General features: G+C 41.6%; 1 protein-coding gene across 1 annotated transcript in view; it reads right to left on the reverse strand.

Annotated features, from left to right (window-relative positions):
• Positions 1-22,286, reverse strand: part of PXDN (peroxidasin) — a 149,975-nt gene that overhangs the window by 11,038 nt on the left and 116,651 nt on the right. Inside the window, exons 19-20 of the mRNA XM_006022973.3 lie at positions 18,499-18,707; positions 3,715-3,835 (exon numbers count right to left, since the gene is read on the reverse strand). Of these exons, the coding sequence (XP_006023035.1) occupies positions 3,715-3,835; positions 18,499-18,707 (330 nt within the window). The remainder of the gene's footprint in view (positions 1-3,714; positions 3,836-18,498; positions 18,708-22,286) is intronic.

The following is a 22,286-nucleotide window of genomic DNA, read 5'->3' on the forward strand; positions in this document are numbered from 1 at the left end:
CAAGCAGAAAAGGGTTAACTTGCCTGCCTGGCCCCCTGCCTCCACAGAGCTGCTGCTCTCTAGGGGCTGAGCCTGGCCCAGACAGCAGCAGCTGGGACAGCCAGGCAGGCAGGTTAACCCTTTCTTGCCTGCTCCCCCAGAACAGATATTGCAGGCAGCCACAAATAAGTAGGCAGGGTGCCAGTGTGGGGGGGCCTAGGGTGCTGTAGAGGGTGGGGGATGGGGCAGTGGGCCCAATCTGAGCCAGTGGGCAGAGGAGGAGTGGGTGGGGTGGGGTGGGGTGGCTACACATCAGTGTAATGCAAGTGGGGTGACATGCATCAGAGATAGACCTAGGCTGGAATGGTATAATTTTACATCACCTAAACAGTGCTTAAAACTAGTTTCAGGTATTAATATGTGGACAGTTCTGGGTTTAAGAGCTCCAAGAGCTGCCTAAAATTAACATGTAACAAGGCCCTGATACTAGAGATCAATATATCCTTAGAACTTGATTTATACACATAGCTTCTCATTTAGCAACCTGAGAAATTCCTGCCTAGTTGTTTCCTCCCTACTGCTATTTTTTTCAAATGTTCAGAAGACTCTTTTCTTCTTTCTTTTTTTTCTTCTTTTGACTTTCATTTTATTGGACTCAGCAACTTTATATTCTTATAAAATGGGACCAGGATCTTTAACCTGTCCATTATTGCTTATGCTATGGGAATTTTAATATGTTGATAAAAGTTTACTCACATGAGTCTGAAAGTCTATAGTGCTTGTCTAATTGAGTACAACTTCCAACAATCAATGAAGTGAAGTTACAGTGTTTGAGTATTTTTTATTCTTAATAATTTGTCCTTAATATTTTTTATATTTATATATGGTTTGAAAGCTGCTGCAATATTATGAGACAGAGTCACTGTGGGGCAACCTCCCAGCTCTCAATTAAGTTATTTCATCACTGGATATATGTTAGTGTAGTTCTAACTTGATCAGGTATATACAGCTATAGAAGTGACAGTATTTTTGTTTGGTGTTGGAATAAGTGTTTTTGTAGAGGGGCAGTGTACTGTAGCTAGTGCTATAACATGCCAGCAAACATAAGCAACTGGTGCCTCCTGAATCTGGAGAAGGCACCCGCAGAAGCCGCCGACGGCGGTGCCCCTGTCAGGAGGGGCACCAGCACTGCTGACAGCATCAGTGTTGGCCGTCAGGTGGGCACTGGCCCTGTCAGGCGGGGCATGTGCACCCCTGTGCACTCCCTACCAGTCGCCTATGCCAGCAGAGACATCAAAGCGCCATTCAAGGCCCTTCAATTCACTGCTTTCTAAAAAACAACAACAAATGAGAAAGGAACTATTTTTACGTTGTTGCTTCAACTAGACATCTCAAAACAACCCGTTTTATCCTTATCCTCCAGAAGATGAATTCTTTAGGGTCAGAGTCTTTTTCATTCTATGTCTACCTGTCACTGGGGGCCTGCTAGTACATAGATTTATTATTAAAAGACTAAAGTATGCACAGCAAATAGAAAGACCAAATTTACGTCAAATATGACTTCTCTCCAAGGAAGATAAATTTATCTGGCTAGATAGTGGGAAGTGCTAAAATGCTCTGTTGGAGAATTTGGATTGTATTACTTTTTGCTGTGACTAAGCTACCCTTCACTAGCAGCAACTGAAAGGAGAAAGATTGCTTATTTAAAAACATATAAATATTTTTAAAAGATTGTTCAAGGAGCCAAGGACCTGAGATGCATACATTTTGTAGTTAGCACAAATCAAACCTGTAAGCACTGTTTTGATTCCTGTTTGCATTTACTAATTTTCTGTAACAGTTGTTCTGGCTTACAGATTATTATAGGTAAAAACTGAACGTATGCTCAGAAAATGTTCTGTATTTTTAATTTTGTTCTATGCTGTATTCTCATTTCCTGAGTACAGCTTCCATCGAAGTGTTAAGATAAAGCACGAACTGGAGCAAGCTGGGATCACTCTCTTGCTTTACTGAATTTTCAGCTTAAGAAGGAAATTAATTGAAAGGATCAGAATAATATAGCTTGACTGTCATTTTTCTTGTAAAATCTGAGCTCCTAGCAGTGAGGAGGAGGACCTACCCACTATATTAACAGTTTTTCAGGGACTGAAGCAGGGTGAAAGAGAATCATACTTGGGTCTAGGCAAACGCTCACCTGGCGTGGCTTCAAAAGGAGACAGGGAGCTATGACTGGCGAACGTAAATCAGCGGTTACATTGCAACTGCTATGTCTGCATGGTTCCAGAGTGATACAAGTGAGGTAAATCACCTCGGCTTTGACCTTGAATGAAGCAGGGTTAAAGTTTGAGTGGTTCTGCTACACATCTACTGCTATAGATAGGGCCATGTACACATAATAGGTGCAATGTATCAGCTGCTCAAGGTGCTCCTAAGTAGCAACTTCCCCTCCCCTTTTGAAGCTGCTGCAAGTTTCTTTTTGCCCACGCCCATTTGGCAGCTAAGTTTACAATGTGCCTAACAGGTGTATTAGAATCTGACAAAAGTTTTTCAGATGTATGCATATAAAATACAAATAATATACTGCAAATTCCACATAAGAATCTGTTTCATTCTGATTACTCTTTCAGTCTGAGCGGATTCCAACACCTCTGAGGAAGAGTGAAGAGGTCAAGGCTTGATTTTATTGTTGAATTATGCACTAAAAAATTTGGATTTTTTTTCCTTAAAAGGGGCCATATAAAGGTAAGATTCTTGGGAACCACTATCATCTAATAGAGTTATAATTGAAGAAGCTTGCTTAACAGATGCAGCATGTGGTATTTAGGCCACAAGGAACACAACTTCTTGACAGAAAGGAGACACGATGGGCTTTTACTATGCAAAGGACTGGACACCCTCCTACAGTTACGAACACACAAAAGCGAAGTGTCCTCCTCTCAGCTCCAGATACCGCAAAGGAGCTAAAATCTGCTGCCACTGCCAGTCTGAAAATTCCCTTGGCATAAAGCACAGGTCTCAGACATAAAGCAGACAGATATGGTTCCTGCATCGACTGACTCCAGTGTACCACAGCAGAGTAAGGCAAAGAAAGGATATGTCAGGATAAAGCAGATTCCACTTTACTCTAGTAATATGTAATCAGGGTATGGCCCCTTCTGGTCATTACCAGTTGTCAGACTAGAACAGATTCTAGGCTTCTCTAACTTATATCAGTGCTGGAGAAAATTAAGGATCAGGAAGCTACAACCATCACCTTGACAACACACCTCTCCCCAGTCCCTGCTCTGAAAAGATCCATTATTACTGATTTCTCTTCTGTAATCCCCAGTGTCTGGCCTGGCCTAAATTTTAATTAAGTGTTAAGTGACATGTAGGGAGAGAGAGGCTCGACTACATAAAACTCACTGCTTAGATCATTATAAGAACAGCAGGAGTTTGAATATGTTCCTGGCACGTGGATAACAAAGACCTATAATTACTTTCTTTACCTTTGTTAGTCCACATTTCTTTTGAGAAAGAAAAAAAACTAGGATTGAATTACTAGTATAATTATTATTATTATTACTGATGCTGAGCTGGAAGGTGAGCACTACTGCTGCTGAATATTTAGAGCTGTCAAAATGAAATTTATCAAAAAAACTATGGAATAGAGACTGCCTTTACAACAAATCATTCAGCTTTTGTTACTTGAAAAAATAAATCCTTTCCCATACTTTGCATTATATATACCCTTACCTTACTGTTTTTAGTGTTTTTGCTTTCTTTAAGGGCTTGTCCTCCTGGAAGCTGTAATCAAGAGAGCGTCTTCCCCGAAAGTGGTATGAAAATGCATTGAACTGTCCTCTAGTTCTACAATCTGAAATTAGACGACAAAGTACACATTAGAAACAAAACTAGCAAATGATGATAAAATAAATCTGAAATGTCTCTTTTTCAAGAATAGCATAAAATGGATCTTTGACTCCTCCTCCAATATTTTTTCTGCTTGAAAGCTGTTGTTTTTTTAATAGTCTGTTTTTTGGGGAGGGGTCTTTTAAAAAGTTTTTACCTTATAGAAGAAAAACGTTTCTCCTTTTGTGATATTTACCTTTTCCATAATTCATAGAATACCACTTTGAATCATTCAGAACAATATATGGTTTCTGAAGGCTGTAATTTTGTTAACAGCATAGTTCTACTCTGAGAAGAGACTAAGTGAAAAGGCACTCATCAAATCTTCTAACTGTGTGGATTCAATTACAAAAAGTGTTTTTACTACTTTTTAATTCAGTTAATGTATCATACCTAAGGGAGATAGAAGAGGATAGAGTGAATTGTATAGCAATATCACTTTAGCAAAAACTTGTGAAATCATAATTCTGTTTACTAATCACGCAAGACAAAGGTTTTCAAATCCCAGATTTGAGTTGCCTAACTGGGAGCTTGAAAAAGGAAAATCTATTTCCTGGCTGTTTCCCGGCTAAAATGGACCATTTTCTGTATTTGAAGTATCTTTAGAGCAGGGGCAGGCAAAGTCTGGCCCATGGGCTGGATCCAGCCAGCAATGAACTCCATTTCCCAGCAGCCCCTGCCCACGTGGCTGGGGCCAGTTTCCATGGAGTGCAAGACTGGGGTTTCTGTGGAGACTGGCCCCAGCAGCTCTAGCAGGCAGCAGCAGTGCCAGTCTCTTCCTGGTGGGGGCACTGAGGTGGGTATCCTGCGGGTGGAAGTGGGGTACAATCAGTTGCTGCCACCTGTGCAGGGTGGGCAGCAGCGCCACTTTGAGGGGTGGCTACGGGGAATTCTGGGGTTGCTATAGCCCCCCAGCCCCTCCCCTGACACCACCCCTGCTGGCAAGGCACGCCAGAGGGCAGGGAGGTGCTCTAGAGCCCAGCCTGCGGCAGTGACAGCATAGTCCAGAGCCAGGGCAAATCCACGATCTGTAGCCTGCATGCTCCAGGCAGGGATATGTAGGCAGCAGATCACGGCTTTGCCCTGGCTCTGGACCACACCGTCATCACTGCAAGGAACCGTTGCAAAGCCGCGATCTGCTGCCCGCACGCCTCTGCCCAGGGCATGCAGGCTACAGATCATGGCTCTGCCTCGGCTCTGGCTCACATGCAAGATCCCAGCTGAACTCTGGAGCAGCCCTGCACCCTGCTCCATGCCCTGCCAGTGCTGTTGGGGCCAGCCTCCATGGAAACCCCGGCCTCGCGCTATCACAGTGTGGCTGCTGCTCAGGTCTCCATGGAAACCAGCCCCAGCCACGTGGGCATGGGCTGCTGGGAAATAGAGTCTGGTCGCTGACCGGATCCACCATTTTGCCCACCTCTGCTCTAAACTATATGGAAATAGGAACTCCCCTGCATGTATTTCTTCATTTTTATCCTGTATTCCACCATGTTTATAATTAGTATCAGACTCCCCAAAAACTTTAGAAGCACATAAAGGATTTATCTTATCTAGAATAGATTATGGAGGATGGAATTCCCAAAGACGACATTATAAGATCTAACTTTCTAAATTAGTCTGCCTAAGGCCATGGTTATCACATAAACAGGTTAATTCATGATGCCAGACTGTAAACAGGCCACAATCTCTGAAAATTGTTGCCCTGTCCCAACAAATCAGAACTTCATTTTTCAAGCTTTCGAATGTCTAACTTTCAGTGCAAAACCTGTTCGTTACCCATGCTTTCAAATACCCAGCCTACTTAATTTGCGTTCAGATACCAAGTGGAATTCACTTCAGGTTTATGCCTCCAGCTTCAGCACTCTTATGTGTTCACAGCTTGAGATGGATGGGACACAGCAAACACTACAGAACAAATTTAACTAGAAAGAAGAGCAGGTGAAAAAATATGATGAATAAAAATTAATAAAAAATTAAGTTATACAGGGACAACCTCACGGTGCAACTTTCTACAGATGTATAATTCTGCAGAAGTAAAGGAAACAAGGGATGCTTCAGAGTAAGTACCCTGGACTTCAGAACAGCAGACTTCAACTCACTCGCAACTGATAGGCAGGATCCCTTGGGAGGCCAGTCTCATGGGGAAAGGAGTCCAGGAGAGCTGACTATAGTTTAAAGAAACCTTACTCATGGTACAGGAACAAACCATACCTATGTGCAGGAAGACTAGCAAGTATGGCAGAAGACCTGCTTCGCTTAGCAGGGAACTCTTCAGTGAGCTAAAACACAAAAAGGAAGCTCACAAGGAGTGGAAACTTGGACAAATGATTAGGGAGGAGCATAGGAGTATTGTTCAGGCACACAGGGATGAAGTCAAGAAAGCCAAAGTGCAACTGGAGTTAAAGCTAGCAAGGGATGTGAAGGGTAACAAGAAGGGTTTCTACAAGTATGTCAGCAATAAGAGAGAGATCAGGGAAATTGTGGGTCCTTTACTAAATTGGGGAGACAATCTAGAGACAGATGATGTAAAAAGGGCTGAAGCCCTTTCATGCCCCACTCGATGCCTTTTTCACCTCAGTCTTTACAGGCAAGGGCAGCTCCCAGATTACTGCATCTGGCAGCACAGGTTGGGGAGGAGGTGAGCAGCCAACAGTGGTAAAAGAACAGGTTTGGGACTATTTAGAAAAGCTGAATGTGTCAATGGGGCTGAGGCAGCTGGCCAATGTGACTGAAGAGCCACTGGCCATTATCTTAGAAAACTCATGGTGATTGGGAGAGGTTCCAGACAATTGGAAAAAGGCAAATATAGTGGCTATTTTTAAGAAAGGGAAGAAGGAGGATGTGGGGACCTACAGATTGGTCAGCCTCACCTCAGTCCCTGGAAAAATCATGGAACAGGTCCTCAAGGAATCCATTTCTAATCACTTGGAGAAGAAGGTGGTTAGGAACAGTCAGCATGAATTCACCAAGGGCAAGTAAGTCATGCCTGACTTACGTGATTGCCCTCTATGATGAGATGATTGACTCTGTGGGAAGAGCAGTGGATGTGATATACCTTGATTTAAGCAAGACTTTTAGTATGTCCCCCACAACATTCTCGCAAGCAAGCTAAGGAAGTAAGGGTTAAATTAATGGACTGTAAAGGAGACAAAAACTGGCTAGATCATTGGGCTCAAAGGGTAGTAATCAATGGCTTGAGGTCTAGTGAGCACCTGGTACCTAGTGGAATGTCCCAGGGATCAGTGCTGGGGCCGGTTTTGCTCAGTATCTTCATCAATGACCTGGAAGATGGGTTGGAGTGCACCCTCAACAAATTTGCAGATCACACCAAGCTGGGGGGCGTAGTAGATACAGTGGAGGGTAGGGCTAGGATTCAGAGAGATCTTGACAAAATGGAGGATTGGACCAAAAGAAATCGTATGAGGTTCAATAAGGACAAATGTAAAGCCCTGCACTTAAGACAGAACAATCCCATGCACCAATATAGCTGGGGACAAACTGGCTAAGCAACAGCTCTGCACAAAAGGACCTGGGGGTTATAGTGGAAAATAAACTGAATATAAGCCAATAGTATGCCCTTGTTGCAAAGAAGGCTAACGTCATCCTGGGCTGCATTAGTAGGAGCATTGCCAGCAGATCCGAGGGAAGTGATTCTTCCCCGCTGTATTCAGTTGGTTGTGGACAAGTTGGAGAGTCCAGCAGAGGGCAACAAAGATGGTTAGGTGGACACATAACTTTTGATGAGAGGCTGAGGGTACTGGGCTTATTTAATATGGAGAAGATAACACTGAGATGGGATTTAAGAACAACCTTTGATTACCTGAAGAGTGGTTGCAAAGAAGATGGAGCTAGACTGTTCTCAGTGGCAGCAGATAACAGAATATGAAGCAGTGGTCTCAAGATGCAGCAAGGGAAGTTTAAGTTAGATCTTAGGAAAAACTTTTCACTAGGAGAGTAGTAAAACACTGGAACCGGTTACCCAGAGAGGTTGTAGAATCCCCATCCTTGGAGGTTTTTAAGACCCAGCAACACAAAGCCTTGACTAGGGTAATCTAGTTGGAGATGGACCTGTTTTGAGCAGGGGGTTGTACTAGATGACCTGCTGAGGTCTCCTCCAACACTAATTTTCTATGATTCTATAAAGCAGGGTCAGTCCTGTAATGTTTTATAAAGCTGATGGACAACATCTTCTGTACTTGCCAAAGCCCTTTTGGTTTATGACAGGGGCCAGCAACCAACAGTAGCCAAAGCCATTTTATCCAGCCTGCACTTGTAGGGCTGAGTTGGTAGTAAGATTCAGACACTGCTACCACTGCTTTCCCCATGACTGCACAGGGAAAGCACCCACCACTGCTTTTCCCGACAGCAGCACATGGAGAGTGTCCACAGCTATCGTTTGTCTCTGTCATCGGCAGCAGCAATCCCTCAATTCAAAGTTGATCTGTACCATGTTTTATTGATGGGCCTTACTGTGACTTGAGTCCAATCCTTGAGCCACAGACCCACATAAGTTGCAGGTCTCTCTGCAGGGGAAAGTAATCCATAAGATAGGATTTCTTTCCTTTTCCTTCCTCTGTTCTCTCTTCTCTGCCTCAAGGATTGTCTCCATGGAGGCAGGGGATGTCAACTACTGCCAAAGCCCCTGCTGCTGACGGGGAAAGTGCCAGCTGTGAACACTCTCCCCCCCCCCATCACGGACTTCTTCCCCAGACTTGAACTGGGAAAATTTTCTTCCTATGTCCCCCAGCTATAAAAGTTTTCCCAATAAAAGATATTGCCTCACTTCACAAATCTTGCTTCTATCGTATCATCGGACTGTCTTCAATACAATAGCACTATTAAAAGCCTTGAAATGAGGAGAGCTAATCAGCATAGGGAGATATTCAGTCTTGATAATGAGGGGAGATAGGAGTCCTGAAACTAAGTATCCCTGTCATTTTCAGGGCTGTCAAAAGTCTACAACTTTTGACAGCTGCTTCACCCCTTCACCATTTTTGGCACTAATTATGAAACAGAGTGAAACCGAGTTCAACTGCATTACAAAGTAGACGGTGATGCTGAAAGATACTATAGATTTGAGTACTTTATGCATGTAAATGTTATGCAGATAACTGATATCTGATATAAGCAATAGGCAAAAATATGGAACTCTCATTGTGTTATACAGCTAAGTAAACTATGTACTTTTTAATGCATGGACATGGAGCACACTGCACACAGAAAATCTGAATACTCACAGCCCAGAGGGAAAGGAAATGAACTAAGATCTTTTTCTAAACTAACAAGTTTAATTTCAACTGCTCTTCTCATATCTTGCATGTGTCCTGCTTTTTATTTCGAGTGTGAGTATTGAGGATAGGGAAAAACAAGGAAAGCTTGGCCTCCTGGATTAGTGGTTAAAGAAGGATTGAAATCCAGGACTTTGAACCAGAACCCAAGTCTGAAGAACAAGTTCTGTAGATTTCTCAAATGAATAAAGCACCAAAGCTTCACTTAAATCAATTCAAGGATGAACTTCATCGACTCCCCAAATTCTAAACAGTGGGAGAGGAGTGCTAAAGAGTTCCAGGAAAGTTTTTTTCTGGTATGGATTTCAATACTGATACATGAAAAAAAACAGTACAAATTTCATTGTCCCCGACAGGCAGATCTTGAACATGCCTAAATACCTGTTGGATAATCTGGAAAGATTCCAGGTACCAGTAAGCAAATTTAGCTGAAGTACATGTAAAGCTAAGGATTCATGTAGACAATCACACTTGGTTCCCAAATGCAAATCCAGAAGGGTATGATCTGTGTTAGTCAGTCTAATAATTGTAGATGTTCTTGGCTGTCTACATGTGGTCTTGAAGCTCCTACTAAACTTGACAAAAATGATTGAGAAATTCAGGTGGTGTAGGTACTGGAAGCCTGAAGCAGAATAGAGTAATAATAGGTGTTGGTATCTTGTAATTTGTAAAAAACCCTAAAAACCAAAAGACCCCAAAATATGTGATTGTAGAGTTAAGATCTATGTTAAATAACCTGCATAGTTGCACAGTAAATCTGTGGGAAAGAAGGGACATAGTGGGCAATTGAGGCCCCCACAGTGAGGGAGGGAGTGGGGCAGAGGCAGGAGCCCCCGCTGGCCAGAGGCCAGCAAAGCCTCTGGCCCCGAGCCCGCAGTCACCCCGCCCGCACCCCCTCCTGGATGTGCCTCCCGTGACCAGCCCTGGGGACCCATTCACCATCCTGGCTGGACAGTACCTGCCCCTGCCCCTATCCCTTCCTCACCATGGGGGCCTCAATCAGCCCCCTCCCCCCACCCTCCCCTACACCTCTCTCCACAACAGACTTACTGGCTGGATGCTGCTCTCAAGCTGCCAGGCTGCATATCAGCTATCGAATTGATATTGGCCAATACGGCTGGTTAATAATCGGCCCTCAGTATTGGCCAAAAAAAAAAAAAAATCTTTATTGGTGCACCCCTACAAAATAGTCATAAAGGGTTTGCAGATTTGAGAAGGACTTTATGCCATTCTCTTCTGCAGGAGAGAGCATTTTTGGCATTCTTTGTGCCCTGGGAGTACACAAGTATGAAATAAAACCAGGATAAAACTGAAACCAGTAGATTTGCCTGTAATTAAGGCCTCTTGCAATATGCAAGTATTCAGGGTTCTTATGACTGGGAGGACCTAAGCAAGAGACTTTGAGTAGATTGTTCCATTACTCCACTGTGAACATGATGGGTAGTAGTTTCTTCTCCCATATATTGCAGTGCTGTTCCATTACTCCACTGTGAACATGATGGGTAGTAGTTTCTTCTCCCATATATTGCAGTGCTGTTCTACAAGAATGTCAACATATGGGAGTAGCAGGTGCAACAGCCAGACTGCTTCACAAGCCCATCTGGACAGTCCTTTCTGTGAAGCCTAATGTATCTGCTTCCACAAAGAAGACTTAATGTATCTGCTTCCATATTGATGTCCAAGTGCATTGTTAAAGGGGCCAAAGTAAAAGCTTGTTTTAGCTTGCTGAAAGCAACTTGGGTATATTCCATCCAAGAGAAATGGGCTTCCATTTGGAGTAGGACAATTAGATTAGGTAGTCATCTGAAGAAATCCTTGATGAAGGATTGATATACATTTCAAAACCCAGGAAGGACTATACTCCCTGCAAATCCTTCAGATATGTCCATTTTGTGATAAGCTTTAATCCTGAGTTCACTTTAAAACACTTGAGAGGATATGACAACCTAGGAACTTCATATAGAACTAAATTCACATTTTTCCAGTTTCACAAATTATTCTAACATGATACTACAATAGTATGAAGATGAGGTGATTTAAAAAAAAATCAGAATACTATCTAAATAGATCACAATAAAATTGATCCAATATCCCCCTATAGATGTAATTTACCAAATGCTAGAATCTGGCTAGAGCACTGCAAGGAGATTAAACAATAGGACTAGGTAGCTGTCCACATGTCCATCCAGAGTTTGAAAGGCTGTTTTCTACTTATCTTCCTCTTGGATACAAAACCAGCTCTAGGCTCTGAAAAGGTGAAGCTTACTGAAAATCCTTACAGTATGCACTCATTCCAAAAGATCACTCATAAGGATGGTTCTGAATTGTGATTTTGATAATTATCTGTAATCCAGGCACAACCATAAAGATACATCTTTAAGATGAACAAGACCAGAACACCTGTGGGTGAAGTGAATGAGTGAAAGCTTTTTGCAATGTTTTCCTGAATATGATCCTCCAGGGGTTAAAAGTTTAAGCTTGGCTAAAGAATAACTCAAAAAGAATCACAGAAACTCTTTACCAGGCAGTCAAAGGGGAGATGGCAGGAAAAGTTCTGCATACTTTTATCAAACACCTCTACAGTGAATTTCCAGGGAGTACTTAGGTCCTGCTAGGTAAGCCAGGGAACAACTAACATGACAGGGAAGAGTAGGATCTTTACCTGTGACAGAACACATGCACATGTGCGATTTAATGTGCAGTAGCCTATTTTACTGAACATTAAAGCAGTGCATAAAAAACATGCTATTATGCTAATGTGCAGTAAAATAGGCTAATGCACATCAAGTGTCACCTAAAAAGTGCGCTTGCACTACTTCACATTAGGCCAGCCTAATGCTCATCAATTTAGTACCTCACATTGGAGGTACTAAATTTAACGCGCCTTAGGAAAAGCACATTAATGTACATGTAGACATGCCCAAAGAGTAACAACAGACACTGAGGCGTTTTTTAGATTGCTCAGAATGATAGAGTAAAGGAAGCAGGCAAAGAGGTTCAGTGGTAGTAGTACCTCAATGTGAGTTCCAGTAAAAAGGGAAGTCATTGATGAGTCCGATCATCCAAGATCTGCATGTTTGACTGCAGACACAAATAGTTCCAGGAGGAAGGAATAGAGCCTAGTGATAGTGGGTCATAGCTCTTTCCTTTTATCTCTCTCATCTATCCATCCCCATAGTGAAGTGAGTTTCCTTGAAATGATTGGTGCTTTATCCTATATCATTATGCTATCGGGGATGATTCAGTGTTAATATTGCATTTCTTCAGATTGGCCTTCAAGGTGTCCTTGAATCTCTTTTGCCCATGAGTAAATTGGGAATATAGGATGTGTTTTGTGACCCAGTGGTCAGGCATCCTTATGATATGTCCTGTCCAATGGAGTTGGTGCCATATAAACATACCTTCGATGCTGGTGGTGCTTGCTTGATCCAGAATGCTGATGTTTGTTCTTCTGTCCTTCCAATTAATATGAAGAATTTTCCAAAGACATCACTGATGGTAATGTTCCAAGACTTTCAGGTGTTTCTGATGCATCAGCGAAGCTTCACATCCATAAACAGGGTAGGAATGACAACAGCTTGGTAGATGAGAAGTGTAGGTTGGGTCCTGATGTCATGATTTTCGAAGAAACAATTTTGGAGACCTCCAAAGGCAGCAGTGGTAGATTTTTTTTCTAGTGTTGAATGTCATTTATGTTAACATTTTGGGAAAGATCGCTACCTAGGTAAGGAAAATTATCATCATTCCTCATGAATTTTCCTCTGTAATTTGTGGAAGAGCAGCTAGTTGGTTTGGGGTGGGTTGGTGAAATATCTTTGTTTTCGTGATGTTGACAGCAAGTCCAAGCATTTTATATACTTTACAGAAGCATATGTAAACTCTTCAATTAAGTACACACAAGCAACACAGTCATCAGTATACTGAAGACCAGTAATGAAGGTATGGGTAATTTTGGATTTGGAACATAACCAGTTGATGTTAAAGAGATTCCTGTCCATGTAATACTGGATGCTGACTCCAGAGGGAAGTCTGCCAGCAATGAGATGCAGAATAGCTGCAATACAGATGGAAAAGAGTGTTGGTGCAATTGCACATCCTTTTTTGACTCCAGTTCTAATAGTGAAAGGGTCCATTTCCGAAACACTGCTTAGGATGGTTTCTGTCATGTAATGACACTGCAAAGAAATCATACAACTTCCCTTCTTCACTTTTCACAAGAGAAGGTGTCAGGAAAACAACACATTTTCTTATTAAAATTAAAAGCTCTCTGCCTATATACCTGTCCTTCAAGACCTACCCCAGTACCAAATCCCACCACTCAGGCATTTGGCATAAGAGTTAATTGCCTATTCTGGTTCCCTGCCAATCATCAGCCAGACTTTTCCAAACTATACCCTGGAACTTGATTTCCAACCTTTGGGCTAAAAAATGCAGTTGGAAACTCCCAATAGGAAGAACAGGAAAATTAAGGTTTCGCAAACAACCATAAATCTGGCATATAACTTTTGGAGCAGGTAACATGTTTAATGTGGATTTTTGGATGGCATGGTCTCCTTTTGAACAATATGTTCTATTTTAATTACCCTACTAAAATAGAAAAAAAACTTGGAAAAAATCTAGACAGGCGATAAAATTGATTGCAGGTATGACTGGGAAGCTCTGTTGGAAAAATCTGAGGTTGGACAATATTGGATCCTCAGTGTTCAAACATTTCACCTTGCAGAAAAAGCTAGGCCATGGACTGTCTCCAAGAGTAGCTCCCACTCTTCTACCAAGCAGAAGATAGAGGGACAATGACAAAAAGACTAAGGGTATTTCTATTCAGTGCAAAGCAACATCAGTGCTGAGATATGGCAGGCTCTCTTGAGGTCTATTACCTCTCAGACTGAAAGTAAATGTAGCCACATTAATGCAGGTAGGCACTAACTGCCTAGGACACAGTGCTATACTTCTTGTAGTTTAAGTGCTAGTATACATAGAGCAGATGTGATGTATCCTACCTGAATTGCAGCATGTGTTAGCACTGCTGTGCCCTAAGCTGTGTAGACATGACATATATCTCCTCAGAAATATATTGTTTCCTTTCATACACACTAGCTGACTTTTCTGCAGAAACTCAATTTAGACACCAATTTAGACTGCAGGACGTCCATGTTGCTTGAAATCCATTGGCAATCTCCACTTATCATATAGTCTTCCTACACTAGATGGTTTTATTCACTAGATGTCATATTGTCATTACTATTTCAAACATCTTGTATCTTCAAAGTATTCCATACAAATGGCACCTTCACTAGTGGTATTTTATACAGCACAACCCAGCCCTTAAATATACTCAATCCCAAGATTCTCCTCAACAACAGCAACAACATACTTCTGAGGAACAACATCTCCATACTGAACTTCCTCTGGTAGCATCATTGTTTTCTCTGGATGAAGAGGTTGTTTCATGTTCCTCCTCATTCAATTATTTAAAAAAAAAAATCCAGCAGGTTCTTAAAAGGAATTACTGATGTCCTAGATATTCCACTGGAAATGGCTAGTAAAAAAATCTTACCAATTATTGGGTGTACTCCCTCATCCCTACCAGACAGGAAGATAATGGCAATCAATGAAGGACTCCTTAAACCTGTGCACACTGTGTATAGACAGATTGCAAAAGACATATAAGATGACTAACAAAAGGTATCAGATACCTACATCTGAGTTAGAAAAATGTAACCCATCCTGGTGCTGGGTCTCTTGAGATAACATGGTTCTACAGCTCTGAATTGTTTAAAAGACTCTTGATCTCCCTTCAATTTGACACAAGACAGACCTGACATTGCATCAGATACCATGGCTACAGCTATAGTTGTGAGATGAGATGGTTACAAAGCCTGGATATCCTTAAAGATATTAAAAGTTCAATAGATTACCATTTAAAAGTTTTGAAAAATAAATACTATAAAAGATTCAAGAGTTATATTAAAATTCCTAGAAATGTATGCTCCTTAGCCCAATAAGAAGCAATTAGAGCATATGCAATTTGCATATTGATATATCCCAAAGACCAGTTGAGCATACAAAGGAACATTTTCAAAGCTTCATTCTTCTGGCTCTTTCACTTTTTCCCCTCACAGAAAATCTCTGCAGTTCATGGTATGATCTCTACATTACCAAAAGAAATATCTTCTTTTTGGACTTCTGTCTGCCTCAAGTTCATTCACAAAGTACGTAGAAATACTTGCAGAGTTCCTTTGGAAACAAAGGCCAAACATTCAAGTTTATCCTTATCTAAACAATTGGTTGATTCAAGGTTCTTCTCCATGTTATATATTGAAAAACATAGAATTCGTTTCTCAAATTTTTGCCCATCTAAGTCTAAGAGTAAACAAGAAAAATATGTTGACACATTCTTGGTAGTTAGAATTTAGTAAGTTTAACTGCACTCTATCAAACCAGCAGCTTGTATTCTGCAAACAACTCAAGCTTCTCATGAAGCAACTCATCTTTGACAAGAAACATAACAGACACATCATGTTAAGTCATCCACAAAGCTTCTCAGACACAGAAACTCATGTCTTTCTATCTCTTTGGGCCAGACTTCACTTTAGCTATCTTCAGGGTTGGCTGAAGTCAGTATTCAAGCCAGTAAATCATCTATTAGACATGACAATGGAGATTCCCCAACTTGTCTTATTGTCTCCCCTCTGGAGAAAAGAGTCAAATCACACTTTTGCTCCTTTGTCTACATGTAAATACATCAGATATTTGAGCACTACATTTGACATTCTTGAATTAGGAAATAATCTATTCAAATTATGACAAATTCCACTGCTAAGTTTTATGTTAATAAAATAAGATGGCACAAGGCACTTCCTCTATGCAACAAAACACTACAAATATGGTAGAGATTCATTCACCATCAGAATCATGTCACAGAAATATATTTATCAGGTTTGATGAATACTTAAGTAGATCAGAGGAGCAGAATTTCTCTCCACAACACTCACATTCAACAATGCCATCAAGTATTAACAGTGTTTTGCAGGTAGGGCTCTCCCAGTGTAGTTGTATCTTTCATGAGAAAGACTAGTTAAAAAAAAAAATCTCAAAGAAGAAGATCCCATTCTACCTATGGGACACCTAAGTGGCTTAGGTACTTGAACACAGTCCTATTTCACTCTGCTTATGTCCCTGAAAAATCATTGTGCCTACTTCCATTGCTTAACACCACTGTGTTGGCATTAAGGCTGTGACTAAGACACAAAAAGAAGCAAACAGAAGAAGGACCTATCTACTTTGTGTTACCTGTTTTTCAGGGACTTGATCACATAATAGGAAGCACAATATCTAACCCAAAGCCCAAAGCCATTTGTCACAAAGGCTTTGGCTGTCTGTTTTCCATTTCTTGTTTTATGTATTATCAATATTTATGCATGGAGAACTTTGAAAATTCATTTTTCATAGCAGTACTACAATCAAAACTTCTTCTAAATTGCATTGTTTGTTTAAAATTTAGAACACAAGAATTGAAATTGTGCTTATTGTACTTGATGTTTATATGTAATAAATCATCCATCTTTTTAATTCCTATAGCTGTGTCACTCAATGTATTTGTTTTGTTCAGCTCAAAATATTTTTCCCATGAAGGAAGGACAAAGTAACTTCTCAGTTACCATAAGTCATTCTTCTTAAAAAGTCTTGAGCGAAGCCAAGATTTATTATTCAGATGCAAAGCAGGTCTTCTCTCTGTAATGAAGTTAGAGTACCTCTAGTGTTCATTTAACAAATCTGAAAACAGCATTACTGAACTATAATGCAAAGAGGATCAGGGTCCCACTAAAACACCAGAATTTTCTCCTTGCTTTCTTCAAGTTTCACCCTGCTTCTTTTTTTGGTCTTCAAGATGACTTTATGTCTTTAAGAGGATTTTGTAACATGAGTAGTCTTTGCCAAAGGAGTATAGAGTCTCCACAGGCCACAGAGGTAGCCCTGATGAGACAGACTGATATGATCATTTTGGATGTAAAGCAGGTATGCACTAATTTATCAAATAAAAGCATTTGAGTCATGGCCTACCTCAACTTTTTGTTTGTTTATCAAATGATACACAAGCAGGACATATCTGGAATATAGCTTTCTTCTGAACAAGGAAAAAGGTATCACTGGCCACTGTTGAAGGAGATAGCTATGCCACAAGATAAAACATCTGTAAAATATTTTACTCTGATTGCACTGTAAGGGGTCTTCACCTGCTTTTGGTAAAATTTCTCCAAAGTCTTAAAATCTAAAATTTTTAAATCCTAAAAGCAAAAAGGAAGTTACTTAAGCCAATGCCAAAATAAGCAAATATTAGTATTTAATCCTCAGCTATATGTGAAAAATAACTCTTTAAAATATGATAGAGGGAATGATCATCTTGGGCATGTCCAGACAAGTGCGACCATGCGGTATGTGGCACTGCAACCACATTTGGCACAGTCCAGGGTTCGCCACGCTGCACTGGGGGGAGGGGGGGAGTCCTGTGGCTTTTTTGACCCCTGGATATCCAGGGGTCAAAAAAACCCACAGGGAAGAAAAAAACTGTAGCAATGCACACTCAGCCAGCACAGGCTGCTGAAAAGTGGAGCTGGGCGACCCAAAGCCATGCTTCACTGCCAGCCAGGCTCCATGTGGCAGAATCACCACGGCTACAGCCCTGGGAAGCTCCCAGGACCCCAGGTAAGGCTGGCCCCAGCCTCCCCTACCCCACCCAGGGCAACCTGCCACGCACCAAAGGCATGGGTGTTCCCTGGGGACAAGTAGCAGCGCAAGGTGCACTGCCGCTACTTGTCCCTGGGGAACCAAATGTATGCACATATCTGGACATTCCCCTTGAAGCTTTCTTCCTTCTCTGAGCTACAGTCAGATGAAAAGTAGTAATAATTGGTCCTTCCTATACCCTTTACACAGCTACATGGAGTGGAGGTGCCAGGCACTGACTAAAGGGAACTGATACAGGCTAAGAAAAGTACAGTGGGTCAGTAAAAATAAATAAATAAATAATTCTGACTTCTGGCACTGGAGTGCCCATGTACCCACTGACAGCTATTCAGAGTCTTAGCTACACTTCTCCTAAATCATAACCTGACTAGATTGTCTCATTGCATATCATTTTTGTGGAAGTTGAATAGTACTTTTGCATGCTTCACATTTGTTTCTGTAATCATATTCTTCCTATTTCAGGTTGAGCACTAACTAAAACAAAACCAACCTCTTAAAAATCTTGTCCAAGAGGGCCATTAAAAAACAAGTAACTAGAAACAAGGGATACATGAATGTATTTCATTCAGCATTACATTCACTGTATACAAACCTTCACAGCAATCTTGCCACATCCTGAGATCCAGTTTAGGAATATCTTCACAGGTACTATATCCATGTGGGAACTCTGCCACTTTAAAGACATCACGTTGCACCTTGGTTATGTTGTCACTGTTGTCACAAAGAACTCTGGCAAGGGAAGTCTGCTTGATCTGAGTGAGCTGAGCTGGAGTAAACACACCGGGGTTCTCATACCATAACCTGTAATCTCACAGAAAAGAAAGGCAAGTTCCTAGGTGGTCTCACAATGATAAAACAATGACAGATAGCTTGCATTTTGCTAGAGACCTTGGAATGCTATATTCAAAGGATAAAGGTTCTATTATTTGGAAAATGGATACTATTAACAGAGAACTTTATATTGCCTTCAATTAGCCAGGAGTCTTTAGTACAACAATCTTCCCATGCAGAACAAACTGTTCTGGCAGAAATCTTCCTAGCATAAGAGGATCAAGATGAGGTAAGTGGTAGAACATGTGGGAGAAAGGGAAAAGGAATTATATTTTTTACTTTCAGGTTTAAATACAAAACTATTAGAGCATCACACAATGGCAGAGTTCTCAAGTTTGAGGATTTGGTGACTGGGCATAAAATACCTCAGATTCCAATTTCATGACTGTTGGTGAGCGAGAAGCCTGTCATCACGTGCCTAGGGCTGCCCCATGCCTGATCCTGACAATCAGTGGATCATGACCTGAGACTGGCCACAGGACATCCTTGGGTTCTGCACTGGGACACAGGGCTGCCCCCTGCTCCATCCTGGGAATCAGCCATGGGACAATTATGAAATGGACCCAGAAGCTGCTCCTGCCCAATGCTAACAACAAAACTCCCTCCACCCCCTGACATGTTTCCAGCCTTGTTCTGAACCCTGCATACAGATTTCCTACAGGACTGCAGGGCATTGCTTAACATGCCACACAAATGTATTTCAAACCAGTAACAAAGATGTATTACACAAAAATGTGTTACATTACATGTGTAAAATTGTGGTTGGGTTGCCATTTTATGGTGCAATAAATTTGTTAAACATGCAGTAGGTTAAATGTATCACATGTAAATGTGATATCTGCCGCAATAAATGTAACATCTGCCAGGGGTCTTGAACCCACAGAATATTCAAAAAGCCTGATACATCAGACTGCTGCAATCTACCGATGAACACACAAATTCTGAAAACAAAAAACTTCTTGGCAAAAAGTATACAATTACATCTCCTTCCCCATGTGCTAACATAAAAAATTGCTTTGGCATTGTCTGGTATTACTCTGGTCGTTAATTCATACAGCATGGATAGCCCATTTATGCTAGTCAAATAACTTCTAGTTCCAGGGAGGACCCTACTTGGAACATTAGATGTTTTTTGAGCACCTGGTGAGTTGATATGTGAAGGTGCATGTCTTCTTTTTTTGAGATCAAGGCATGAGAATGTAGAATGTAGTTACCACCCTGAATCTGAAAGGCTAGATGAACTTGGTCTCATCCACAAATTTACTAAGCACAATCCCATCATACAACCCAGTATTAATGAAAATGTTGAACAATACTGGACTCAAGACAGACCTCTGGGAAACACCACTTCTGTACCTCCTAGATGAAAATACTGTAAGGTAGAATGTCAACTGGCTGTAACATCGTGCTCAATAAGTTGTTATCAATGGCTCAATATCTAGTTGGGAGAAGGTATCAAGTGGGGTTCCCCAGGGGTCTGTCCTGGATTTACTGTCTATCTTTAACATCTTCTTTAGTGATCTGGATAACTGGATTGAGTCTATGCTTAGCCATTTTCTGGGTGGCACCAAGTTGGGTAGAGTTGCAAACACACTGGAGGGTAGGACTAGGATCCAGAATGACCTGAATAAACTGAAGAAATGGTCCAAGGTAAATCATATGAAATTAAAAATGGACAAGTGAAATGTCCTGCACTTGGGATGGAATAACTGCATGCACAAATACAGATCTGGAAACCACAGGCTAGTCTGTAGTACTGCAGAGGACCTGGGAACCATAAGTTAAATATGAACCAACAGTATGTTCTTGCTGCAAAAACAAGCCAACAACACGCTGAGTTGTTTAAAGCAAGTGTCTCTTAGAAAACAAAGAGAAGCAATTTTTTTTCCCTATTCAGCCACTAGTAAGGACTCACCTGGAGTACTGCATCCAGTTTTGCTCCCCACGCTGGAAAAACTGGAAACGCTCCAACAGAGCACAACAAAAATGACAGAAACTTGGGAAGCATGATTTATGAAGAAAGGCTGAAACAACTGAGATTATTTATCCTGAAGAAAAGAAGACTGACGGAAGATTTGAAAACAATCTTCAAAAGTCTGAAGGGCAATTATAAAGTGGAAAGAGGGAAGAGGATTAGGAGAAATGTTCTCAAGCTTCAGCAGAAAAAAATGCAGGTTGGAGGTTAGGCAGAACTTCTTGACTGAGGCTGGGCAAGCATTGCAACAGGCTTCAAAGAGAAGTTGTAGAATCTCCGTTCTAGAGGTTTTCAAGAGCAGACACAGTACAGGCATGGTTCAGTCAGGGATTATCCTGCCTTGAGCAGGCCATTGGACCAGATGATCTTGTGAGGATCCCTTCCAGCCCTACTTTCCCATGATTCCATGAAATTGCTGCAAGGTCCTAAATCTCAGATTCGTACACTAATACATGGAAAATTCGTAGGAGAGACCAAACAATAACTGCACACCAGAATGAATGCAAACCAGAAATCTATCAAAGACAGGAATACCCAGTTACCTGTGGGGGGGCACATTTCTCACAAGAAAACTACTGTCTCTCCAATCTCTCTGTCCTGATCCTCAAAGGAAATTTACAAAACACTTCCCACAGACGAGCCGATGAACTCCACTTTATCAGTCTCCTGGACACTAAAACTCATGGACTAAATATAGACATTGGATTTATGACACATTATAACCTATCTGAGATCTGACTCCCCAGGTACTTCTCCACTATTTATCACCCTTCTCTCCTCCACTACCCAGCCTGTCTCTCACCCATTAACTCCTCAATCTACCTCTTCACTGACTGCCTATCTTATATGCATACCAGCCCAGCCTCTGGCTTCTTTACTTTTTATTCCATCCAGGAAGAGCATACACAGACTGCAGAAATGTCCTCAGCCTGACAAAGGGTTTTTGAACCCGAAAGCTTGCTTAAAAATCATTTTTCAATTATTTAAATTGGTCTAATAAAAGATATCAGATTCACAGATTCGGGAGTGTAGGAGGGCTATAAGGAAGGCCAAGACAGAGATGGAACTCAGGCTAGTGTCCAGGATTAAGGACAACAAAAAGTCCTTTTTCAAGTACATTGGGAGCAAAAAGAGGGCACCAGGCAATGTAGGGCCCCTGCAAGACACAAATGGTAATCTGGTGGCCATGCCAGACAAGAAAGCTGGTATTTTTAACAGTTTCTTTGCCTCTGTTTTCCTGAACAGGGACCGGGATATCCCACCTACCAGAGGTAGGGACAATCTTGGGGATAGCTCTATCAAGCCTTTAGTCAGGGCAGATGTAGTTCGGGATCTTCTGGAAGGGCTAGACATTTTTAAATCTGCAGGTCCAGATGCCCTCCACCCAAGGCTGTTGAGGGAGCTGGCAGGGGTCATCGCGGAGCCCTTGGCCCGGCTGTATGAGCATTCGTGGTCATCTGGCCAGGTGCCGGGGGATTGCAAACTGGCTAATATGGTCCCTATTTTTAAGAAGGGGAGGAAGGAGGACCCAAGTAATTATAGGCCTGCAAGCCTCACCTCAGTGCTCAGGCAGC

The sequence above is a fragment of the Alligator sinensis genome, unplaced genomic scaffold, assembly GCF_000455745.1.
Source record: "Alligator sinensis unplaced genomic scaffold, ASM45574v1 scaffold832_1, whole genome shotgun sequence".
NCBI classification, from domain to species: domain Eukaryota; kingdom Metazoa; phylum Chordata; order Crocodylia; family Alligatoridae; genus Alligator; species Alligator sinensis.